At 31.9% G+C, this 21,883-nt stretch overlaps 1 protein-coding gene across 1 annotated transcript; it reads left to right on the plus strand.

The window, feature by feature from the left end:
* Positions 1-4,610: 4,610 nt before the first annotated feature.
* On the plus strand, positions 4,611-5,021 carry LOC131633667 (uncharacterized). Its single transcript, XM_058904361.1, has one exon. The coding sequence runs from the start codon at positions 4,611-4,613 to the stop codon at positions 5,019-5,021; it is 411 nt and encodes a 136-aa protein (XP_058760344.1).
* The last annotated feature ends 16,862 nt before the right edge of the window (positions 5,022-21,883 follow it).

The following is a 21,883-nucleotide window of genomic DNA, read 5'->3' on the forward strand; positions in this document are numbered from 1 at the left end:
ATAAGCTCGAAATGGTCTTACAAAACCATCCTTCTGCTTCTACTTCGAAGCATAATATTTAGAACATCAAGTTTTCGCTTATCAAAATCTTCAACTAACAGACACCTTTTAAACTTGATAAGTATTGTTAAAGCTTACCAATTTAATAACCCGTTGAGTATTGTTAAACCTCAACACCGAAAAAGATTTTGCTATTTGACTCTTTATTTTCCTTTTAAGAGGAACTACAAAAGCTTTGACTTCCCTATTACACTTAAGGGGTGTGTGTAGGCCTAAGAAGCAATGTCTTATCGAGCTTACTTTTAAAATCTTATTTTCTCGTCCTCCCACTCTATTTAAACAAAAAAAAACACAAAAAAGCTATTTTATAACAATAATAATATATATTTCTAAGGTTCCTACGGAGTACAGTAGATGTGAGGGGTGCTAATGCTTTCCCATTGCATAACAACCACTAAACCATGGATCTCAGATAAGTTTATTAGTTTTGATTTAAAAAATTCTGTGGATTTTATTTTGCTCTTTCTCCAATTTCCTTTGAAAACAATAAAACGCAATGACAACTCTAGTAAAAATATCTTAGCTAAATCAATCAATGACTCTAGTCTCAAATTTGCACCGCTACAATTAGCAGGAGGGACCTAAAGTGTGGATAAAATATTTTAGAAGAACCATTCTTTAAAAAAAAAAAAAATAGAAGGACTAAAATTGAAGGTTGACATATTTATGAGGATGAATAATATATTTAATCATTTATTCTATTGATTCCAACACGATTTTTTATTTTTTTTATGTTTTTGAAAAGCATATATCATTTTTATGTTATAGATATTATTTATAAACTGAATATTTCTTTTTATTAATATACATGAGTTAAAGACATATACTATTCTTTAAAGATTTCAATATACTTGGAATGTTTAAATTATCCTTTGAAATCATGACACTCTTATTATAAAAAAATAATTTTTATCTGCATTAATTTACATGATTTCTTTATTATTTTTCTATTTTAAAAAATAAATTTTATGACTACAACATATAATTTCCTATTAGATACAGTTAAATACTTATTTAATAAAATTTATTACATATTTGTCACAATTAAAATATGACCAAATAAATATTTTACACAACTATGTACAACATATTTTCAAAAATTTAAGAGATGAACTGATTGTGTTCGTGTCTATTATATAATTAACTAGTACTTAGACCCGTGCAAAGTACGGGTTAAATAATTTCTAAGTAAAAAAAGATATTTTAAAATTATTTATAATTTAAAAATTTTACCTATAGTAAGATTATTATTGTATAGATAAAATGTCATTATTAATTAATAGTATACATAAAAAAGTTAATTTAATTAAATTTATAATTTGGACATTTCTAATTTATATAAGTTTTAAAAAAAATTAACTCGTTAACTAAAATGGGAATCAATCAGGATGGCATTCAAATTAAAAATATATATTTGTAACAATTAAGTTATTATAATAAAGTTTCTCTTTATATTAAAAATAAATTGTAATAATGGTCACAAGTAAACAAATTAAAATTTTCAAAAGCAATAAATGAGAAATGAGATGATAAATTAATTATAATTACTATAAATAAATAGAGTATTGCTATATATCGCGAGAGATTTGTCTCGCGAATTTCACGAATGCTTTTATTTCTATCATAACCATGGTTGTCAAGATCTCGATCTAGATCTTAAAATCTTAAGATTTTACGATCTCACTCACCCCCAGGCCCAGCGATCCCGATCTTAAGTAGAATTGTGTATTGTAGTCAGATTGTAAAAAAATGCCCCTAGTGTCTAGTAATTGGCCAAATATGTCCCTAATGTCTTACAAATTATCCATGTGGTAGTAATAATGTATAAAAACTCAATCATACATGTTAAAGAATTTGAAAAAGAGTCATTTTCTCACTAATACACTTGTCTAGTAACATATATCATGTAAAAACACTTCAAATTTATACTACTATTTTATCATTTTGGTAGGATCTTATGATTTCGGTTGCAATTTTATGTTTTACGATCTCGTTACTTCCTCTCGATCTTACAAAAATAACTGGGTAGGATCTTCCGATCTTAACTACGATTTTATATTTTGCGATCTTGTTATTCTCTCCCGATCTTATGTAAGATCTCGATCTTGACAACCTTGATCATAACACTCATATTATTTATCCACATGCAACCTAGGCTTATTACTTATCCACACTACACCTACACTACAGTACTATTATTTATATGTAAAATAGCCACTTTCACATTCAATTTTTTTACCAGAGCACTTCATCATTACAACACCAATATCACAAAGTATTACTTTTAGAATCACCTTTTTTTCAATATGTGACTAAAGTATAAAGAATAATTTTTTTCTTCATAGTTTAAAATGAACACTACCATTATTCATTAGAAAAAAATAATATATGCTCAATATTTATCTTGGTCATCCCATAAGAAGAGACAGTGATCAATCACATGACTATATAATGCACAGTGCAATTCATTCGTGATAAAATCACGAATTTCTTTTTGTTACATTAAGCATTCTCCAAATAAAAAATACAAAATAAGTTCTAAAATTTATTATAAATTTAAATTTGATTAATTATATTTTATAATCAACTAGTACTTTGACCCGTGCCTCGCACGGGTAAATATTTTTTAAGTAAATTTTTTTTTTTAAAAACACTTATAATTTACAATTTTTATTTATAGTAAGATTATTATTGTATAGATAAAATGTTATTGTTATTAATAGTATACATAAAAAAGTCTATTTAACTAAATTTTTTGTAACAATATTAAATAAAATTGTACATTAACCTTTATTAACAAAATTAAATAACAAAACATTATTAAGATATTAATAAAATTTTATTTAATTTCTAATACTCTATAAATAAAATGCACCTAAATAATAAAAAATGAGTCCTGAACAAATTAAATAACATTTAAATATTAAATACAAAATATTTCAGAAAAAAAGTGATCAATAGGTAGTCATCAATAAGAAAGAAAAGAATCATTGATCTAGATTTGGACTCTCTCCACATTTAATTATCTATTATTTTTAACCACTAGATTAAAAAGAATCAATGATCTAGATTTGGAGTAAGTTATTATACCTTACTCGTGGAGTAAATATAACCCTCCTCATATAGTAATAGTTGTTTTACTATAAAAAAGCACAACTTTATCAATAAACAAAAAAATTTTAAATATAATTAGTACATTTACATGAAATAAAAACAAAAAGTGAATATTAATGTGAGCAAAATGTATGAAAATGTAAAGCTATAATTCCAGCAAATTAAAAGTTCAAGATTATCTAAAATTTCTTCCAAATTGAATAAATTATCACAACTCAAGATTATGGACATTATCTTGATAATGACACTTAAATCTACTTTATTAGTTTTTATTTTTCTTTTATTCTGTTTCTATCTTAGAGTAACACAAAGCTTTTTTCTGCAATATTTTACTTTTCAAAAGAAAATCGTACAAAAAAGAAAGGGGCGCTCAGGGTTCTTAAAAAGTTTGATTATTATTTTGTTATTATTTTTTAAAAGGAATAAAAAAAACAGATCTAAAATTATCACAACAATGATAAATCATTATTAACAATATTAACAATATATAATTTCGGATGTTAACAAAAAATTATTATATAATATTTTTTACATGTGACTAAATTTTTCACGCGCTATTAGAATTTTGTATATACTAATTATAATTAAAAAAAAATTATCTTTTGGTTTCCTAAGTTAGGTTAAAATGCTTCTTATAAAAATTAAAATAAAATTACAATAGCTAATAAGGACTCAAATTTGATTCAATGATTAAAAGAAGTAGCATATTAATAAATTTGGTTTTTTCTTGTAATTTATTTCTTATATAATGGTGAAAAAAAAATTTGGACGTAGGAAAAAACATAATTCTAAATCCTATAATAACTATCACATCCCGTTAAAAAATTTGAAATATTAAAAACTATTTTCATTCTTTGCCTTCTTTAATGTTTATTTCCATTTATAAAACAAACCATTAAATGACAATAATTTTTATTAATGTAAAAAAATAAATTCAGCATTGGAAAGAGAAACGGAATGATATGATTAATATTCCATAATATATATGAAAAATAAACTTAAGCTGAACCATAAATGACAATAATTTATTTTAGATGGATATAAAGGCCAAATAGTAACCATGACTTTAGGTCAAATAACAAAATGTGTGCCAAGGTTATTGTAAAAATGGTGGACTTCGACATTCTTTGCTACATCAACATCCTGATATTCTTTTCCTTTCTGAAACTTTAGCTAACTCTCAAAAATTGGAAAATGTTCGTGTTGCTATTAAATTTGAAGCATGTTTGTCGGTCGATGTCGTAGGTAGAAGTGGGGGTATTGCGGTGTTGTGGAAGGATAGTTCGAAGTGCAGTGTGATGAATTTTAACAGAAACTATGTTAATCTTCTTATGCATGATGAAGAGAAGGGTGACTGGAGGCTGACATGTTATTATGGTTTTCCGGAACGGCATAGGCGTTGACAAGCTTGGAGTATGATCCGAGAGTTACATAGTATGTCTAACCTCCCATGGTGCATTATTGGGGATTTTAATGATCTATTGTCTCAGGCTGATAAGAGGGGGCTGCATCCGCACCCGAATTGGTTGTGTTCGGGTTTTCAAGATGTGGTGGCTGAATGTAATCTTACCGACATCCCGTTGGAGGGGCATCCGTTTACATGGATTAAAAGTAGGGGAGCAGAACATATGATTGAGGAAAGACTTGATATGTCGCTTGCGGATCCGAATTGGTTACATATCTTTTCGGTTGCTAAGCTAACAAATCTGGTGGCAACTCATTCTGACCATAGTCCGATATTGCTTTGCTGTGATCCGGTGGATAATCGACAAACGAGGAGAAGCTTTAGGTTTGAGAATTGGTGGTTACAAGAGGAGGAAGTGGTGGATGTGGTGGAAAATAGCTAGAATGGCGGTTCAAATAGGCCTTTGGTGAGTAAGTTAGAAGGTTGTGCAACAGACCTTAGTCGTTGGAGTAAGTCTCGTCCTAGGCAGAATGGTGAGGAGAAGGATCGGCTTCGTACAGCTCTTGATATGTTTAGGGGCAGTAGTGATCAAAGAGATGTGGAGAAGTATATGGAAGCTCACAGCGAATTTAACAATATTCTTATTAAGGAGGATACGTACTGGCGGCAACGGGCGAAGGTACATTGGCTTCGCAATGGGGATCTCAATACTAAATTCTTTCATCGAGCTGCGTCTATTCGCCGCAACTTTCAGAAAATTAAAATGCTCACAGAAGATGGGGGGTGGAAGTTAGGAACCCGGTTGGTCTGTGTGATATTGCTAAGAGGTATTTTGATACTTTATTTGAAGCTAGATCGGGTTGTTACGAGCCGGTTCTGGAATTGATTCAGCCTGTAATATCTTCTTTGGATAATGAGCTTCTCTCGGCTCCTATTTTGAAAGAGGAATTGTTCCAGGCTTTGGTTCAGATGCACCCGGATAAGTCCCCTGGACCGGACGGCTTTAATCCGGAATTTTATCAAAAATTTTGGGAGGTATGTGGGGAGGACATCTTTTCAGAGGCAAAAGTTTGGTTAGAAAGAGGTTTCTTTCCGGAGTCGCTAAATGATACAAATATTTGTCTTATTCCGAAGGGTGGTAATCCGAGTAGTATGAAGGATTTTCGTCCGATTTCTCTATGCAACGTTGCCTATAAAATTGTTTCTAAACTCCTTGCTAATAGACTTAAGAAGTGCCTGGATAAATGTATTTGAGAAGAACAATCAGCGTTTATCGAAGGTCGTTCTATCTTGGATAATGCCATGATTGCGTTTGAAGTAATACATACCCTTAAGCGTCGGGCTTCGGGGAATAATGCACAGATGGCCTTGAAGATAGATATCAGTAAAGCTTATGATAGAGTGGATTGGGGTTTTTTGAGAGGTATGCTGGGTAGATTGGGTTTTTCGGAAAGGTGGACTCATTGGATGATGATGTGTGTCTCGTCGGTTAGTTACTCTGTGCTTGTTAATGCTGAAAGAGTGGGACCAATTCAGCCAGGAAGAGGTTTGAGACAGGGGGATCCCCTTTCCCCCTATCTCTTTATTCTTATCACTGAAGGCTTGTCGGCTCTTATCAGTCGAGCTGTTGCTTGCGGGGAGATTCATGGGGTCCAGATTTGCAGAGGAGCACCTAGTGTGTCTCATCTGCTTTTTGCTGACGATTGTTTTTTGTTTTGCAGGGCGAATCTTTCGGAGGTTCATAATATCATGGAGATTCTTAATGTTTACGCGAATGCGTCTGGTCAGGAAATTAATCTATCAAAATCAGAGGTGTTTTTTAGCAGGAACATGAGTATACCTGCCCAAGAGGACCTGGCTAACATTATGGGAGTTCGTCATGTCCTTGGTACTGGAACCTATCTTGGTCTCCCGTCTCTTATAGGACGGAGTAAGAAGGCTACTTTTGAGTATGTAAAGGACAGAATTTGGAGAAAAATTAATTCTTGGAGAGGAAGACCGTTATCTAAAGCAGGGAAGGAGGTTATGATAAAATCGGTGCTTCAGTCTATTCCTTCCTATGTTATGGGCCTTTTTATTCTTCCTGATGGCATTGTTTCTGACATTGAGAAGATGCTTAATTCCTTTTGGTGGGGAGGTAGTAGTAATAACAAAGGTATCAGGTGGATGTCGTGGGACAGGATGACAGGCTCTAAGAATGATGGAGGTTTAGGATTCCGTGATCTAAAGTCCTTTAATATGGCTATGGTGGCTAAGAGAGGGTGGCACCTGTTGACTAAACCTCATTCCTTGGTTTCCAGAGTCTACAAAGCAAGGTATTTCCCCCATTCGTTGTTCTTTGAGGCTAATCTGGGACATAATCCTAGTTTTATTTGGAGGAGTATTTGGCAGGCTAGGAAACTTTTATCTCTTGGGTGTAGGTGGAGCATTGGAGATGGGAGAAATATTTCAGTGATGGGTGACCCTTGGCTTCGGGGGTGTAGGAGTGACTGGGTGAAAGGGCCACAAAATTATGGGGTGTATGACCTTAGCGTTAATGCGCTTTTGTCGAATGATGGGAAATATTGGAACGGGCAAATAATTCGAGATTTGTTTGATTGTGAAGTAGTTCTTGATATCCTTCAGACACCTTTGGTTGAGGATGTGATGGAGGACAAATGGGTGTGGAAAAATGAGCAGAGTGGTAGTTATAGTGTCCGGTCGGGTTACAGGTTATGGATTAAGGAGCATAAGGTGTTGGAAGCGAATGGAGCGGGGGGAGGGTGGTGGAGTTTGTGGAACATTAAGGCTCCCCCTAGGGTGAAGCACCTTCTTTGGAGGATTTGTAGGGATGTCCTGCCCACTAGAAAGAGATTACAAGATCATCATGTTTTTTGCCCGGGCGCTTGTCCTTTTTGTGATCATCATATGGAAGATTCTTGGCACATTTTCTTCGGGTGTAATGCTACTAAACAGAGTTGGAACCATGCAGGTTTGTCTCATATTATTGATTCCCGTTCCCATTTTGATCATAATGCTTCATCCCTGATTCTTGATATTTGTAGTAAAGAGGATAGGCTGGTGGTGGGTAGAGTTGCGGTGTTGATTGATACGCTTTGGCGAAACCGTAATAATATGATTTGGCATAATGAGAGTATGGGAATTTCTACTCTTGGGTTACATGCTTTCTGTAGTTGGCAAGAGTGGTTTAAGGCTCAGGAAGGTAATGATAGGGAGCAATTTCACCAACCGCCTTTGTCTTGGAACCCGCCGACGTTTGGTAGCTTGAAATGTAACGTAGATGCGGGTTTTAACATTAGAAGAGGAACTACTAATAGAGGTTGGTGATATAGAGACTATTTGGGGAATTTTGTTCATGCTGGCGTCGCGTGGGATTTTGGGACTTTTCCTATTATTGAAGCAGAAGCATTGGCTCTCAAAGAAGCTATCCAAGTTGCCATTGAGCTTCGGGTGGAGAATGTTATTTTCGAAAGCGATTCTCAGATTACGGTGCAAGCTATTAGGATGGGACTCATTGGTTCTTCTGAATTTTCTTCTATTATTTCTTCTATTTGTAATTTATTGCGTAATTTCTCCAACTTTGAGGTAAAGTTTGTTAAGCGCCAAGCGAATTCGGTTGCTCATGCCTTAGCTAAGGCGGCCGATTCTTGGACTAGGCGTAGTGTCTTTAATTTTCCGCCTCCTTGTATTGAATCTTTGATTATAAATGATATGAGTTAAGTTTCTTTTGATCAAAAAAAAAAACTCTCCTGCTAAAAAAATTCATTGAATCTATTACCATATTCTTAGAGAGATAAGGGGCTTTCTACCATCACGTGGATCAAGAAAAAAGAAAAATCAGACTTCCTCAATGGAAAAAAAAATTAATTGATCCTTTGGCAAATAGAATAAAAGATAACACTAAGATTTATTATTAAATAAAAAAAAACTTGCAACAATTAAGAAGATTAATTGACCAAACAAATCACACCATAATAAATTGTAACAAAACTTTAAAAAAAATTTACCGTACAAAAATTTCTCTTTCTCATTAACTTGCTTTTTTTGTATTTAATGAATTAAATGTCACAAAAATAGTAGGAGACTTTTTCATCAACCAATCATGAATTAACCCAATTAATAATAAATAAATAAATAAAACAAAAAAGGCAAAAAAAAATTACTCTTTTGTCAAACCGTCTCTTTCTCTCTCGTTTCTCATTTTATTTTCTTCACTCTGTTTCCTCTTGTTCCATAAACGATAGCAACTTATCACAAAAACAAACATCAAACGCATGAATACGATTGTCACATGGCCTTTGCATTCTAAATTAACCATCAACAAGAATAACTAACTGAAGAAGTTGAAAGAAGATGAACTCCTAAGCTTATAATTAAATCTCAACAACGATGAATTGATGTAAACAAACATGGTGATAAGGTTTAGAAAAGACATGACAACACATTCATATCAAGAAAATATCATAAACATGAAGAAAAGAGGAAATCTAATTCGAAATTGTTCCAATGTGAAAATGAGTTTTCTCGGCGAAGAAATGTTACAATCAGTGAGTTTCTTTCTTTACTTTTGCTCTCAATCTTTTTCTCCTTCTATTCTTCAACCCCTTCTATTATGCGTGTTTGTCGTCGTTGTTGCCGGTGAATTATTGTTGGTTGTGAGGCTGCGAGTTGCTCGGTTGGATTGATTTGTTATTGCGTATTTGTTGTCATTGTGGTTATGCTCAGGCCTTAGTTAGAGCTTCGATATGAAGCTTAATCAGTCTATGATTGAGCTCTGAATTGATTGTACAGATTCAATTGGGCGAGTCAGGAATTGATTGTTAACCTGAAAAAAGAAAACAGATATGCTTAAACAGTGATTAAAGAGAACATAAATCTTGAGCACTGACTAAAGAAATTATTCATATGTTTCATGGTGAAACTGTGCACAGTTGAATCATGAAGAATGAACTAACAATGTAATTTTCAGATGTGAATAATGAAGATGTGACAACACTGAACATATTTTAGGGTTTTATAGAGAGAAACAAAAGAGAATATGAAAGGATGTAGGAAATGATGAGCAACTCTAGGAAGTTGTGTGAAATTTTCTAGATATCGTGTAAAGTGAGAACTCAACGGTTCATTATCAAAATGTAATTATCTATTATAAATATGTGATTGAATTTGGGCTCACATCATTGATCATTGGTGTTATTAAAATATGGTTAAAATAAATTAAAACAAATAAAAATTGTTAGAAAAAATCTTTGTACGACAAAATATAGTCTTTATTTTATAGTCTTTATTTTATAGATATAAAAATATAAAAATGTAATAAATGGTGTTTATTGAATTTTTCAATGTGACTATTGAGTTGTTCTGCAGAGTGATTATAGTCTTCATTATTACTTAGGAAATAATGAAATAATTAATTTAAAAATAAAATATAAAGAATACAATTAGTTAGTTTATTTTTTATTTAATTAAATAATTTTTTAAATGAAAACTTTCCTCTTTTAGAAAGTTGTCTAAATGTAAGAATTGATGTGGGCTTGCCAAGTGGCAAACTTGCCCAAATTCTCATCTTGCTTTTTTAGTATGAATGGTATAAGTAATATATGTCATGATTTTAAAAATTGAAAAAAAGAAATATATTCTATATATTATAAACTTATGTTTTATTCTGTTATTAATTGTAGACATTAATTTTTTAATAAAAAATAAGTTACTAATTTAATAGTTTTTAAATCAAAAATCATTTAATAATTATTTATTATTAATTTAGTAGTAATTTTAAAATTAATTATTTGTAACATACATAATTAAAAAAATTACTTTATTTCCCATGTTTTGAATTTATATATATATATATATATATATATATATATATATATATATATATATATATATATATATATATATATATATATATATATATATATATATATATCAAAAACATATATTTGAACAATTATTTTCAATTATTATAATAAAATTTCTGTTTTTAATAAAAATAAATTGTAACGGTGGTCATAAGTAAATAAATTAAAATTTTTAAAAGCTATCAATGAGATGATAAATTAATTAAAACTACAATAAAAATAAAAAAGTATGAAATAAATTCTTAAACTTATTATAAATTTAAATTTAAATTTAAATTTAAATTTAAATTTCATTAATTATGTTTTAATATCTATATAAGTAGTATATGTCATAATCTTAAAATAAAAAATGAAATATATCCTATATATTTTATATAAAAGTCGATATATTTTATATAAAATTTGTAAGCTATTGTAATATATATCTTTTTTCCATTTATTTTTTCTGACAATTTTTTTTTTTTATAATTATCAATCTTAGATTTTAATACAAAAATTATTTTATAAATATCACTATTAATTATTTATTTGAGAGAATGAAATAAATGTGATTAAAAAATATAAATAATGAATTGATTTTTTCTGATTTTTTATTTTAACTTATTAATTAATTGCTACATTATAACCTGATATAAATTATAGTAAAAAAATATATATATTTATAGTATTTATGATGTGAGATGAGGTGATATGTGTTAAGTTTTAATAAGATTTTAGGTGATTATTTCTATCAATCTAATGAAAATGATGAAAATGATCTCAGAGCGGCAATATTGGCAAGAAGTGTTGAAAATAAAGACATTACAAATACTAAAGGTTAGTTTGGCTTGAGAAAATAAATTTATAGTAAAGTGAGTATTTTGTAACCAAAAGTAAAATTAGAAAATTAGAAACAAAAGACATTTAGACAGCAAATAAACCCTGAGAAATTAAGATGAAACTTAGTCATATCTTCTCGCAAATATTGTTAAAAAAACTTATTTTAAAATATTTTAATTTTATATTCGTGCGAGGCACGGGTTAAAATTTATTTAAGTAAAATAATATTTTATAACTAATTATAAAATATTAAAATTTAATTAAATAAAAAAATATTTTATAAAAGTTTTAGTATTATTTATAAAGGCAGATTCACATAGAAAAAAATTCATTCATAATTTAAATAATTTGATATAAATACAATGAAAATTTAAATAATTTGATATAAATATAAATTGATAATAATATATTACATGTTTTTATTGTTAATTATACCCGTGCGAGACACGGGACAAATTGTTATTAGTAGTTTACAAACAAAATAATATTATAATTTGTCTATGTTAATAGTAGTGGGATATCCATGCGAATTCGCACGGCTACCGCTGCGTTACGCACATTTGAAATAAAATAAAATTTAAATAAAACATAATGTTGAATAATAGTTAGCATATTATATAAAATTACAAATTAAGTTAAAATGTCATATATAAAAAAATGGAACAATTAATAAAGTAAAAAATTGAAATTAAAAAAAATATATAAATGTTAAATAAAACATAATAATATTGAATAATAGTTATATAAAAGTACAAATTAAGTAAAAATGTCATAATAGATATTTTTATAACTATTTACAATTTAAAAATGAAATCATGTTAAATAAAATCTCACTTTTCATAAAATATATTTCTCTTTGTATACTCAAAATATACCTTATCAAGACATTTATCAATTATTGAAAATGATTCACTTGACTGTGATTTGTTCCAAAGTATAGAATTGTGAGAATTATATTAACTCTTCTACTCAGAGTTGGAGTTTTCGATACATGAGTATCAAGATAAAAATACTTGCATTGTTTAGACTTAAGTGATTCTTCAATACAGAGGCTATACCAAATTCAATTGAAAATCTAAGCACGTGCATTTTATAAATCTTATACAAAATTCAAAAGACTAATCTTTCATGTAATACAAAATTCAAAAGTCTATAAAAAATTATCACACTAAGTAACAAAACACTTTTTCTAAAAATTATCCATATCATATCAATTTAATGGGACAAACATGATTGTAAAACCATTGATTGGTTCTCATCAGACTGATCTTGCTTGACTGCTATATCATACCATCCCTGTTCAGTAAACAAAAAAAAGGCTGAATGGTGCGGTGAGCTACACTAAGCCATTGATGACTAAGGCACTGAGTAGCTGTTGGTCTCTTTTCAGGGTCAAAATCAAATACTGGAAGAAGGAAGTCAGCCATACCTTTTGCATATTGTTCACTGAAATTATACTTTTCCATCAGAATCTTATCAATTGGTCAGAGTCGCAAGCCACGAATATGCCTTAGGTCACCGTGTCTATTGAAAAGGTTTCGGGAATAGCGGCCACCAAGTGTAATATGTAGAAAACATATGATCAAATTTTGCTGGTGAACACATCAAACATGGATATTATCCCATTTTCATAATGAAATACAGTAAATTATACCCTATTGTTTTGTTTTTTTTAAAGAAAAACTCATTAAGAGACAAATTGAATACACTCAAAGAGGATATAGAAATTGATCTTTATTGAAAGTCAAACTTTAAAAGATTATCTAATAACATGAAAACATATAAAATTGATGGTGGATATAAACTATACAATGTTAACCATAGCAGATATCATTCATCATACCTTGGTAGGCATCTTTCTGAGAAGTTCCATCACCAATGTCAGATGATCCTGTAAGAGGACAACAACATACTACTTTAAGTTAGAGTGAAGCCTCAACTCAAAGATCACCAGCAGAGTAACGCCGACATATATTCAAAATTGAGAAGATTACAACATCTTATTTAAACAATAGACAGTGATTTAGCCAACTTGAGATCCTAATCACAAAAGAACATTTCATGGAGCATAAGTCTTACTTGTGAAATAAATAGTTGGAACTTGAATTAACATGTAATCAATATGTTAATAAAGCAACTGGATATCATTTCAAAATCAAATTGAAAACAAGATCAAATCTCAACCAAAAACCACACAAAATCACAATCCCATTTAAACCAAACAAAATCAAATCTCAACCAAAAACCACACAAATCCCATTAAACCAAACAAAATCAAATCTCAACCACTCACACTTATGTTGAAAGTATAATGAACAATTATTCACGTGCATCAACTTCCATTGAAATTGACTTTCAGTATTCGACCCCTATCACAAAACAACAACGCACACTTATGTTGAAAGTATAGAGAACAATATTTTTTATCATGATTTGCTTCGTCGGAAATAGTTTACACCTAATAGCACAGTTAAAATTATAATTAACTCATATTCAAGTTAAACAATTTGACTACCACATAAACATTGTGGAATTCTCAAATAATAGAATGTCACTTTATTACTAAAGAAAAATTGAGTAATTTGATTACCTATTAATATTATATCAACAAAATCATCCTCATTCATTTCAATTAGGAAGTTTAGATTTTTTACTATTGTTATTTGGTAAAATATTATTAGATCATTATTGGTATTTCCTTTATTTAATAGTTGTTGTTATAAAGATAAGAAAAATAAAAAAAAATCCATGGTTAAGAGGGCCAAATCTTCACAATTCAATTGCGTCTTCACTCCAAATCTTCTGAACCCTCCTCATCCGAATCTGCATCACAAAAACAGATATTTTTCATCAGTCTACCCAAATAGAAAATTATATCTTTATAAGTTACCAGACTTGAACCTCAAGACAAAATTAGGATTAAAATTGACAAAAATCAAATATGAAGCTTCCTAAATCTAAAGGACCATGAAGTTCACTGCAAGCGTGAGAAAAGACGAAAAAAATCTGAAACAGAGAAAAAGAATTAGAGGACTGAATCGAAGGTTGCCGACGAAAATGCCAGACGCTTCCACCATAAATGCGACTCCCATAACTGTACTCCCTCGCCAAACCGCGCCGCCGTGGCACATGCAAATCTGACGGAACTCCCTCCGTCTGTCGTCCGCGAAGCACCACTCGATCTCGCACGACAACCACCACCGCCCAAACTTCCGCCTCACAACTGAAGACCAAATAAAAATTCAAAATCGGTATGAAATTGAAGATGAAGATGACATATTTATATAAAAAAATATATATTTGGAAAAGAGAAATCATGAATTAATTGATGATGCCATGATCCAAGTCTTGGAAAAGAGAAAGAAATTAGTTTCTTGAAGAACCCATGCTGGAAACAAAAGATATGGAGTTAGGGTTGAGATTTAACACGGTAGGAGAAGGGTTAACACAACAAATATTGGAAAGATCAAATATTAATAAACGCTTGAAATTCCCAATGACCCCTTTTTTGATTTCACGTTAAAATTTAAACAAAGCATAAATTATACTAATATTTAAGAAATTATAAAGTTACCCATAGTTAGTTGGTGCAGTGGTGATTGGCGCTGGATTTGGTAGAGAGAACCACGGTTCGATCCCCCGCAACTGCGATCGGAAGGGGATGGAACCATTTGACATTTGATGCCAGAACTCGCCCCCGAACCGGACTACACCGGTGGTATAAAGCCATCAAAAAGAAATTAAAAAAATTTCCTTTTACAGTAACTGCCCAAATTCTCATCTTGCTTTATTCTATTATATGATATTCAAATTTACTCGAGTGAAATGTGAATCAATTATTGAAAAGAAAAGAAAGCTAAAAGTATTTATAAAAAAAAAGTAGATTAGATTTTAGTGCTGTAGATTTGCATTGGTTTCCCTCTCGTAAAAATATTTAACCGGTAGCAAAATAAATGAATTAAATTGATATGGATTAAGTTGTTAGTAGATAGATTAAAAAATTTATTAATTCATTAAAAAAAATTTAAAATTTAAAATCCAATTCATCCGTTAACTATAAAATGAATATAATCCATCCTTTGACATCTTTATAATGGATATATATCTTAAATTTAAGGGAAAGTTACACCCACCACCCCTAAAATCATATTAAATATCAAATACCTCCCTTATATTTTCTCATTGATCAATAACTACCCTTAGTTATTTTTCTTATGACAATAACTTCCCCTCCACCGTTAACACCGTCTGTTGATTGTTGTTGACAACAAAATCACTGTCTGCACTGTATTCATTACCACTCATGATGCTATTACTCTTAAAATTGAAGAAAGAAGTCATGCGTTCCATTTAGAAGAAATTGTAATATGTTGCTCTCACTTCTTACTTTCTTTCTCTCAGTTTTGATTTTTTTTAAATCCTTAACCGAAGCAAAGCCTGGTGTGTCGATGATAAATGGTGATTATTGGCATTTTAAATTCTTTCACCGCCCTCTGTAGACACGAGTGAGTGTTAAATGAAACATGAAAGTTAGTGTTCATCTCTAAAATGATGTATAATATTGATTACAAGTTGTTTGTTGATTTGTCTCATCCAATACCACAACTCAGTTTTGGCTCAAACGTGTCATGTACTACTATCAAGCTATCAACAATGGTTTCTAAATTCAACATCCTACTTTTTCACTTTTTACACTCCACATCATAATCTCTTTCTTCCATATAATAATTTAACACTCATTTAATTTTTACTCACTACAATGATTTTGTTTATAAAATTCAACACTCAATCCCACTATTTTAAACAATCACAACAACCAATAAAATTTTGCAAAGTAATATATGTGGGCCCGCACTTTCTCATTCAACATGTTGAATGTTTTCAACACATATTAATCCACATCACTTTCAACTCTTTATTCAACACCTCATTGCACCTATTCAACTATTGAATAATTTTTTCAACACCCTCGTTGTAAATGGTCTCAGCTGCTACAATTGTTCTCTTCATGTAAAAAAATTGACATTATTTTTCTTTTGGTTTTACGCATGGAGAAACTAAGCCATAATACTATTGTAATTTAGAAGATTACATGTCCCATATTCTAAGCAATGTGAGTAAAGCTCTATTGTGATAATTGTCTAGGTTCTGACTTGTAACTTTAAATTTGAGGCAGGATCATGTTGTTTATGCGAAGATGAAGACAAAGACAAATCAAATAGTAAAACAAATTAGAATTATATGTATATTATAGGTTGCACAATTTTGGTTTTCTTTTATCAAAAAGCAACGTAGTAACTGGTCTCCCTTTCAGTTTGTAAATATTATTGATTTACAAGTGTTTCAGGATCAAAATGTTATTGTACTGTTTATTGAATAAAAAAGGAAACTATATTGTTTATGTTGTAGATTTGTTGATTGACTATTTTTTTTGGACATCATAAACTAGTAACTAGTAATTATAGATAGGCATGTTACTCTCTTTATTGAAATTTTATTTTCAATCAAATAAACGCTGTGAGTTTAAGTTGAGAATAAGGTTCTTGGTGGTAGCAACAAAGAGCTTACAGAAAATGGAAATACAAGTCTAAAACTTAGGTTCTCAGAAACAGTATGTTGAAACACACCTGTAAAAAAATGATGAAAATGGCACTGAAGAAGTAGATAGGCAAGAAGAGTCAGAGTGAAAGCTGCGAGCGTTTTTGCAATAAAAGAGATTTTTGAGGTTCCTATTCTTTTAAATTTAACAGATGTCTAACAGAGTTAAGTATAAGGGAGGTTTTTGATCAATGAGAAACTAGAGGGGAGGTATTTTATATTTAACATGACTTTAGGGGAGGTGGGTATAATTTCCCCTAAATTTAAATAACTAAATTATTTTAATAATATATTTATTCTTTAAGTTTTGCAAAAACTATTTTTTCCAATAATAAATAATCATAAATACAAGATGGTAAAATAAATAATTATTTTTCATTTTAAATATAAGATTTAAATAAGAAATAAATAAAATAAGAAATCAGTATTTGAAGTCATTACACTAATAAAAATCGTAAAATGGCTTATGACGATTGACGCACACAATTTAATTACGCAAGTCATTCAGTAAAGTGTTGTCGCTTTCGTTTATTTCCAAAGAAAGCTTATTCTTTAAGCTGTTTTCAACATGAAACCTTGGAAAGCGTAAGGACCTAACGGCATTCCGACGGGTTTCTATCAACGATCTTGGAGTATAGTTGGAAAGAGTGTAGGTGATTTTGTAAGAAGGGTGTGGGAGAAGCCTGATAAGATTGTCCAGGTGAATCAAACGAATATTTGCCTGATACCTAAGATTGAAAAGCCGACTGCTGTGTCCCAATTTCGTCCAATCTCGCTGTGTAACAATTTGTACAAGATTATCAGTAAGATTATAGTAAACAGGCTTAAGAAGCATATGAGTACTCTTATTTCTCCTTACCAAACGGGCTTTGTTCCGGGGAGACTCATTCATGAAAATATAATAATTGCCAAGGAAGCTATGCATATTATGGAAAAGATGAAAAATAAGAATGGTTTTTTTGCCATTAAGGTTGAATTGACGAAAGCATATGATAAACTCAGGTTTTATCTGGAATATTTTGTAAGAAGTAAAGCTGCCCAGTAATTTGCGAAATCTAATCATGCATGCTGTCACTAGTGTCGAGACTAACGTGAATTGGCATGGGGCTCAAAACGAATTCTTTCGTCCTCAGCGAGGAATTCGACAGGGTGATCCAATTTCGCCTTACTTGTTTATGCTGTGTATGGACAAACTCTCTCATCTCATTGAGGAGGAAGTGGATGCTAGGAGATGGAAGAGTTTGAAGCTTGGCAGGAATGGGGTGAAAATCTCTCACTTGATGTTTGCGGATGATTCGCTACTCTTTGGGGAAGCAACAGAAAGACAAATTCAGCGTGTCATGCAGACTTTGAACGCCTTTTGTGAGATGTCGGGTCAAGAAGTGAGTAAGGATAAGACGGGTATTCTCTTCTGGAAGAATGTTCCGCGAAATATGCAACTGAAAATTTTACATGCCTCAAAATTTAGACAAACAAGTAACTTTGGTAAATACCTTGGAGTCCCTCTTAATGGTAAGAAACTAAAACGGATGGACTTTCAATATATCCTTGATCAGATTGCGAGTAAGTTAATTAGCTGGAAGCGAGATAATTTATCTCTAGCTGGAAGAATTACTCTCGCTAAAAGTGTTATTGAAGCTGTGCCTTTGTACCCAATGATGACGAATAGACTCCCTCGATCATGCCTTAATGAAATTTAGAAAATGCAAAGGAAGTTCATATGGAGAGACAACGATGAAAAGAAAAAGATACATGCTGTGGCGTGGGATGTGGTCACAAAAAGAAAGATTCATGGTGGTGTGGGACTGAGAACATTGGACACTCTCAATGATGTGTGCTTGATGAAACTGGGCTGGAAGATCATTTCAAATGCCAATGACTTGTGGTGCCAAGTGTTACGTAGGAAATACGACATTATGGAGGAACATGATTGGACTCAAGCTAGGGCAGCTGACTCTAGTCTTTGGAGGGATATCACTCAAATAATTCCGATGATGATGAGTACAAGTAGATGGATTGTGGGTGATGGCCAACAGATTCGGGCTTGGGAAGATAATTGGCTGGGGAGAGATTTTCTATTGCATAACTTTGACGTTACAATCCCCATGGAATTTAGGAATGCCAAAGTGTGTGATTTGATTGATGAAAGTGGAGATTGGAATATCAATTTGCTTAGTTCTTGGCTGCCACATCAGTGGATTGATAAGCTTCGAGCGTGTGCACCACCAGGCACGACAAACTTTACTGACAATGTTTGTTTTGAAGGTACCACTGAACATACCTTTTCGGTTAAAGTAATGTATGCTGAATTGGCAGACAATGATGGTGATTTGGAGGACGCGGACTGGAGAAAAATCTGGAGGACTGCGATTCCTGAAAGATGTCGTGCCTTCCAGTGGCTCCTGAAGCATGGTAGGCTTTTGACAAATGAAAGCAATCATAGGAAAGGTTTGGGCAATGTTGGTTGTCTCCTTTGTGGTAATGTGTGTGAGACAATAATCCATGCATTAAGAGACTGCCCGAAGTGTGTCGGCATCTGGAACAGTATTGTTCCAAGTGATATAATGGTGGATTTTTTCACTTTGGACATCAAGGAATGGATCCACTTGAACCTTAATTACAACAGTCCTGGAAATAAAGGGTGGGCGGAGACTTGGAGCATAGCTTGTCATACTTTGTGGCAATGGCGAAACTTCGAAGAACATGACAGTGAATTTGAAAGACCTGCCAATTCCATTGGTATTATCCTTACAAGAAAGCAAGAGTATGCGAGTGCTCTTATTGGCGCAACAATTTGTCATGATGGGACAACGAGTAGTAGTTGTATGGGGTGGACACCGCCTGTTATTGGGATGTGGAAGCTGAATACAGACGGGGCGAGTAAAAGAAACAAGGAAGCTGGCTGTGGTGGTATTATCAGGGATCATAATGGTGTTTGGATTGGTAGTTTCTCAAAATACTTGGGGAAATGTTATGCGCTCCATGCTGAATTCTAGGGTGTGGTTGAAGGGTTGAAGCTCACATCATCCTTGGGATTATCTAAGGTGGAAGTGAATGTTGATTCTAAAGATGTTGTAAAGGAAATTGAAGATGGTGTTACGGCAGAGTTAGATTGTATATCTCTCTTGCGGCAGCTCAAGGAGAGAATTACGTTGCATGAGACAGTTATCTTTTCTTATGCGCACAGATCCACAAATATGTGTGCAGACATCTTAGCTAATAAAGCTTGTATGAATAAGTGTGACCTTATCCATCATTTTCCTCCGGAGGTTCTCTCGTCCCAAATGGCGGAAGATTCGATAGGGATTAGTGGTGTTTCTTTAGATCCTGCGTAGTTGCTTTTCTTTTTGGGCCTAGGCCCCCCATTGTATCAAAAAAAAAAAGAAAGCTTATTCTTTTATTGAATAAATTTTAAAAAAAACGTTAATTTTTTAAATCAGTAAATAGTTTTTATCATCTCAGTCAATGTCAATTAAAATCTTCTTTTTCTTTTAACTCTGTATCATATTAAAATTAACAAAGTAGAAAAATCATGAATTTTTCATTTGAATAAAAATTAGTGGAAGCTCTCATGGCTTCACTCCAATTCATACACCAACACTTTCTCTAGTTTCTCTATTTTTAAAGAAACTCAAATTATTTTTTTAAACAAATAGAGAAAGCCACCAAGTAAGATGATTTAGGAGTAATAATTAACACAAATTCTAGTTTTCTAAGGCATTCTCTTTCTGATTTCAACCAAGATTCATTACTTACTGTGTAAAAAAGAGAGAAAGATGACCATGGTTTATGGTTAGTTTTAATTTTTTTTTACAAAAAGAAATTCAACTCATATCATTGATCAACAAAGGTTCAATATAAGGAGGAATCATATTAAAAAAATATGCCTAGTCCAAGAATCGGCCGCCTTAGCTATGGAGTGGGCAACCGAATTCGTTTGGCGTTTAACAAACTTTACCTCAAAGTTAGAGAAATTATGCAACAAATTCCGAATGGAGGAAATAATAGAAGTAAATTTAGACAAATCGGTATGATTGATGTAAATAGCTTGAGTCGTTATTTGAGAGTCGCTCTTAAAAATGACATTCACCAAGTGCATATCTATAGCGCTTTGGATTGCCTCTTTGAGAGTCAATGCTTCCGCTTCAAGAATTGGGCAGTGTTGTGAATTCAATATCAAGACAAAGTATAATACAAGGGAAGAATAAAGAACAAGGAAGAAGAAGAACACAAGAACTGGTTATAACTGCTATTCTTTTACTTTCTCTTAGAAAACAAGATTACAAGTTTACAAGAATAACAAATATCCTCTCTCACCCTAAATTAGGATTTGCAGCATGCAATGATGAGAGACTAGTATTCTATTTATAATAAAACCTAACATACTAACTAATTGGTTTTTCCCATAAGGCCCATTACACAAGCTAACTTTTTTTTTTTGACGAGAAAAAGCTTTCCATTCAAAGAAACTAAACAACAGAATTCTGGTATAAATTAGAGTAAGGGATATTCCCAAACCAAGTTCTTGAACCTACATATTTCCTAACCCCTACCATATGATAAGCTTCTGTTAACGAGCATCTGCTCAAATACACAACAGCAGCAAACTTAAATTGAGACAACAGGTCTCGACAGTCCTGGGTTATGTGATTGATACTAGTAAAAGAAACTACACGGTTAATACAATCCACCGCATTCGTTGAATCAGATTGAACTAGGATACTTTCCAATCGTAGGTCCTTCGCAATCTTTAGGCCCCATCTGATGGCCATCAATTCAGCAGAGCAAGAATCAACGCTTCCCATCAGCTTCTTTGATGCAGCCATCACTATGTTTTTATGTTGGTCCTTCACCACACAGCCGTGTGTAATGATTCCATCACTAAACACTCCTGCGTCCACCTGCATAACAGAAACACCTTTCGGAATTGGCTCCATCAACGAATTCTTTCGTCGGGAATCCTTATCTTCGGTCTTCTGCTGGCTGCTGTTGAACTCTACAGCAATGTTATAAGCCATTTCCG

This window comes from Vicia villosa, unplaced genomic scaffold (genome assembly GCF_029867415.1).
Source record: "Vicia villosa cultivar HV-30 ecotype Madison, WI unplaced genomic scaffold, Vvil1.0 ctg.001162F_1_1_2_unsc, whole genome shotgun sequence".
In the NCBI taxonomy this organism is placed as follows: Eukaryota; Viridiplantae; Streptophyta; class Magnoliopsida; order Fabales; family Fabaceae; genus Vicia; species Vicia villosa.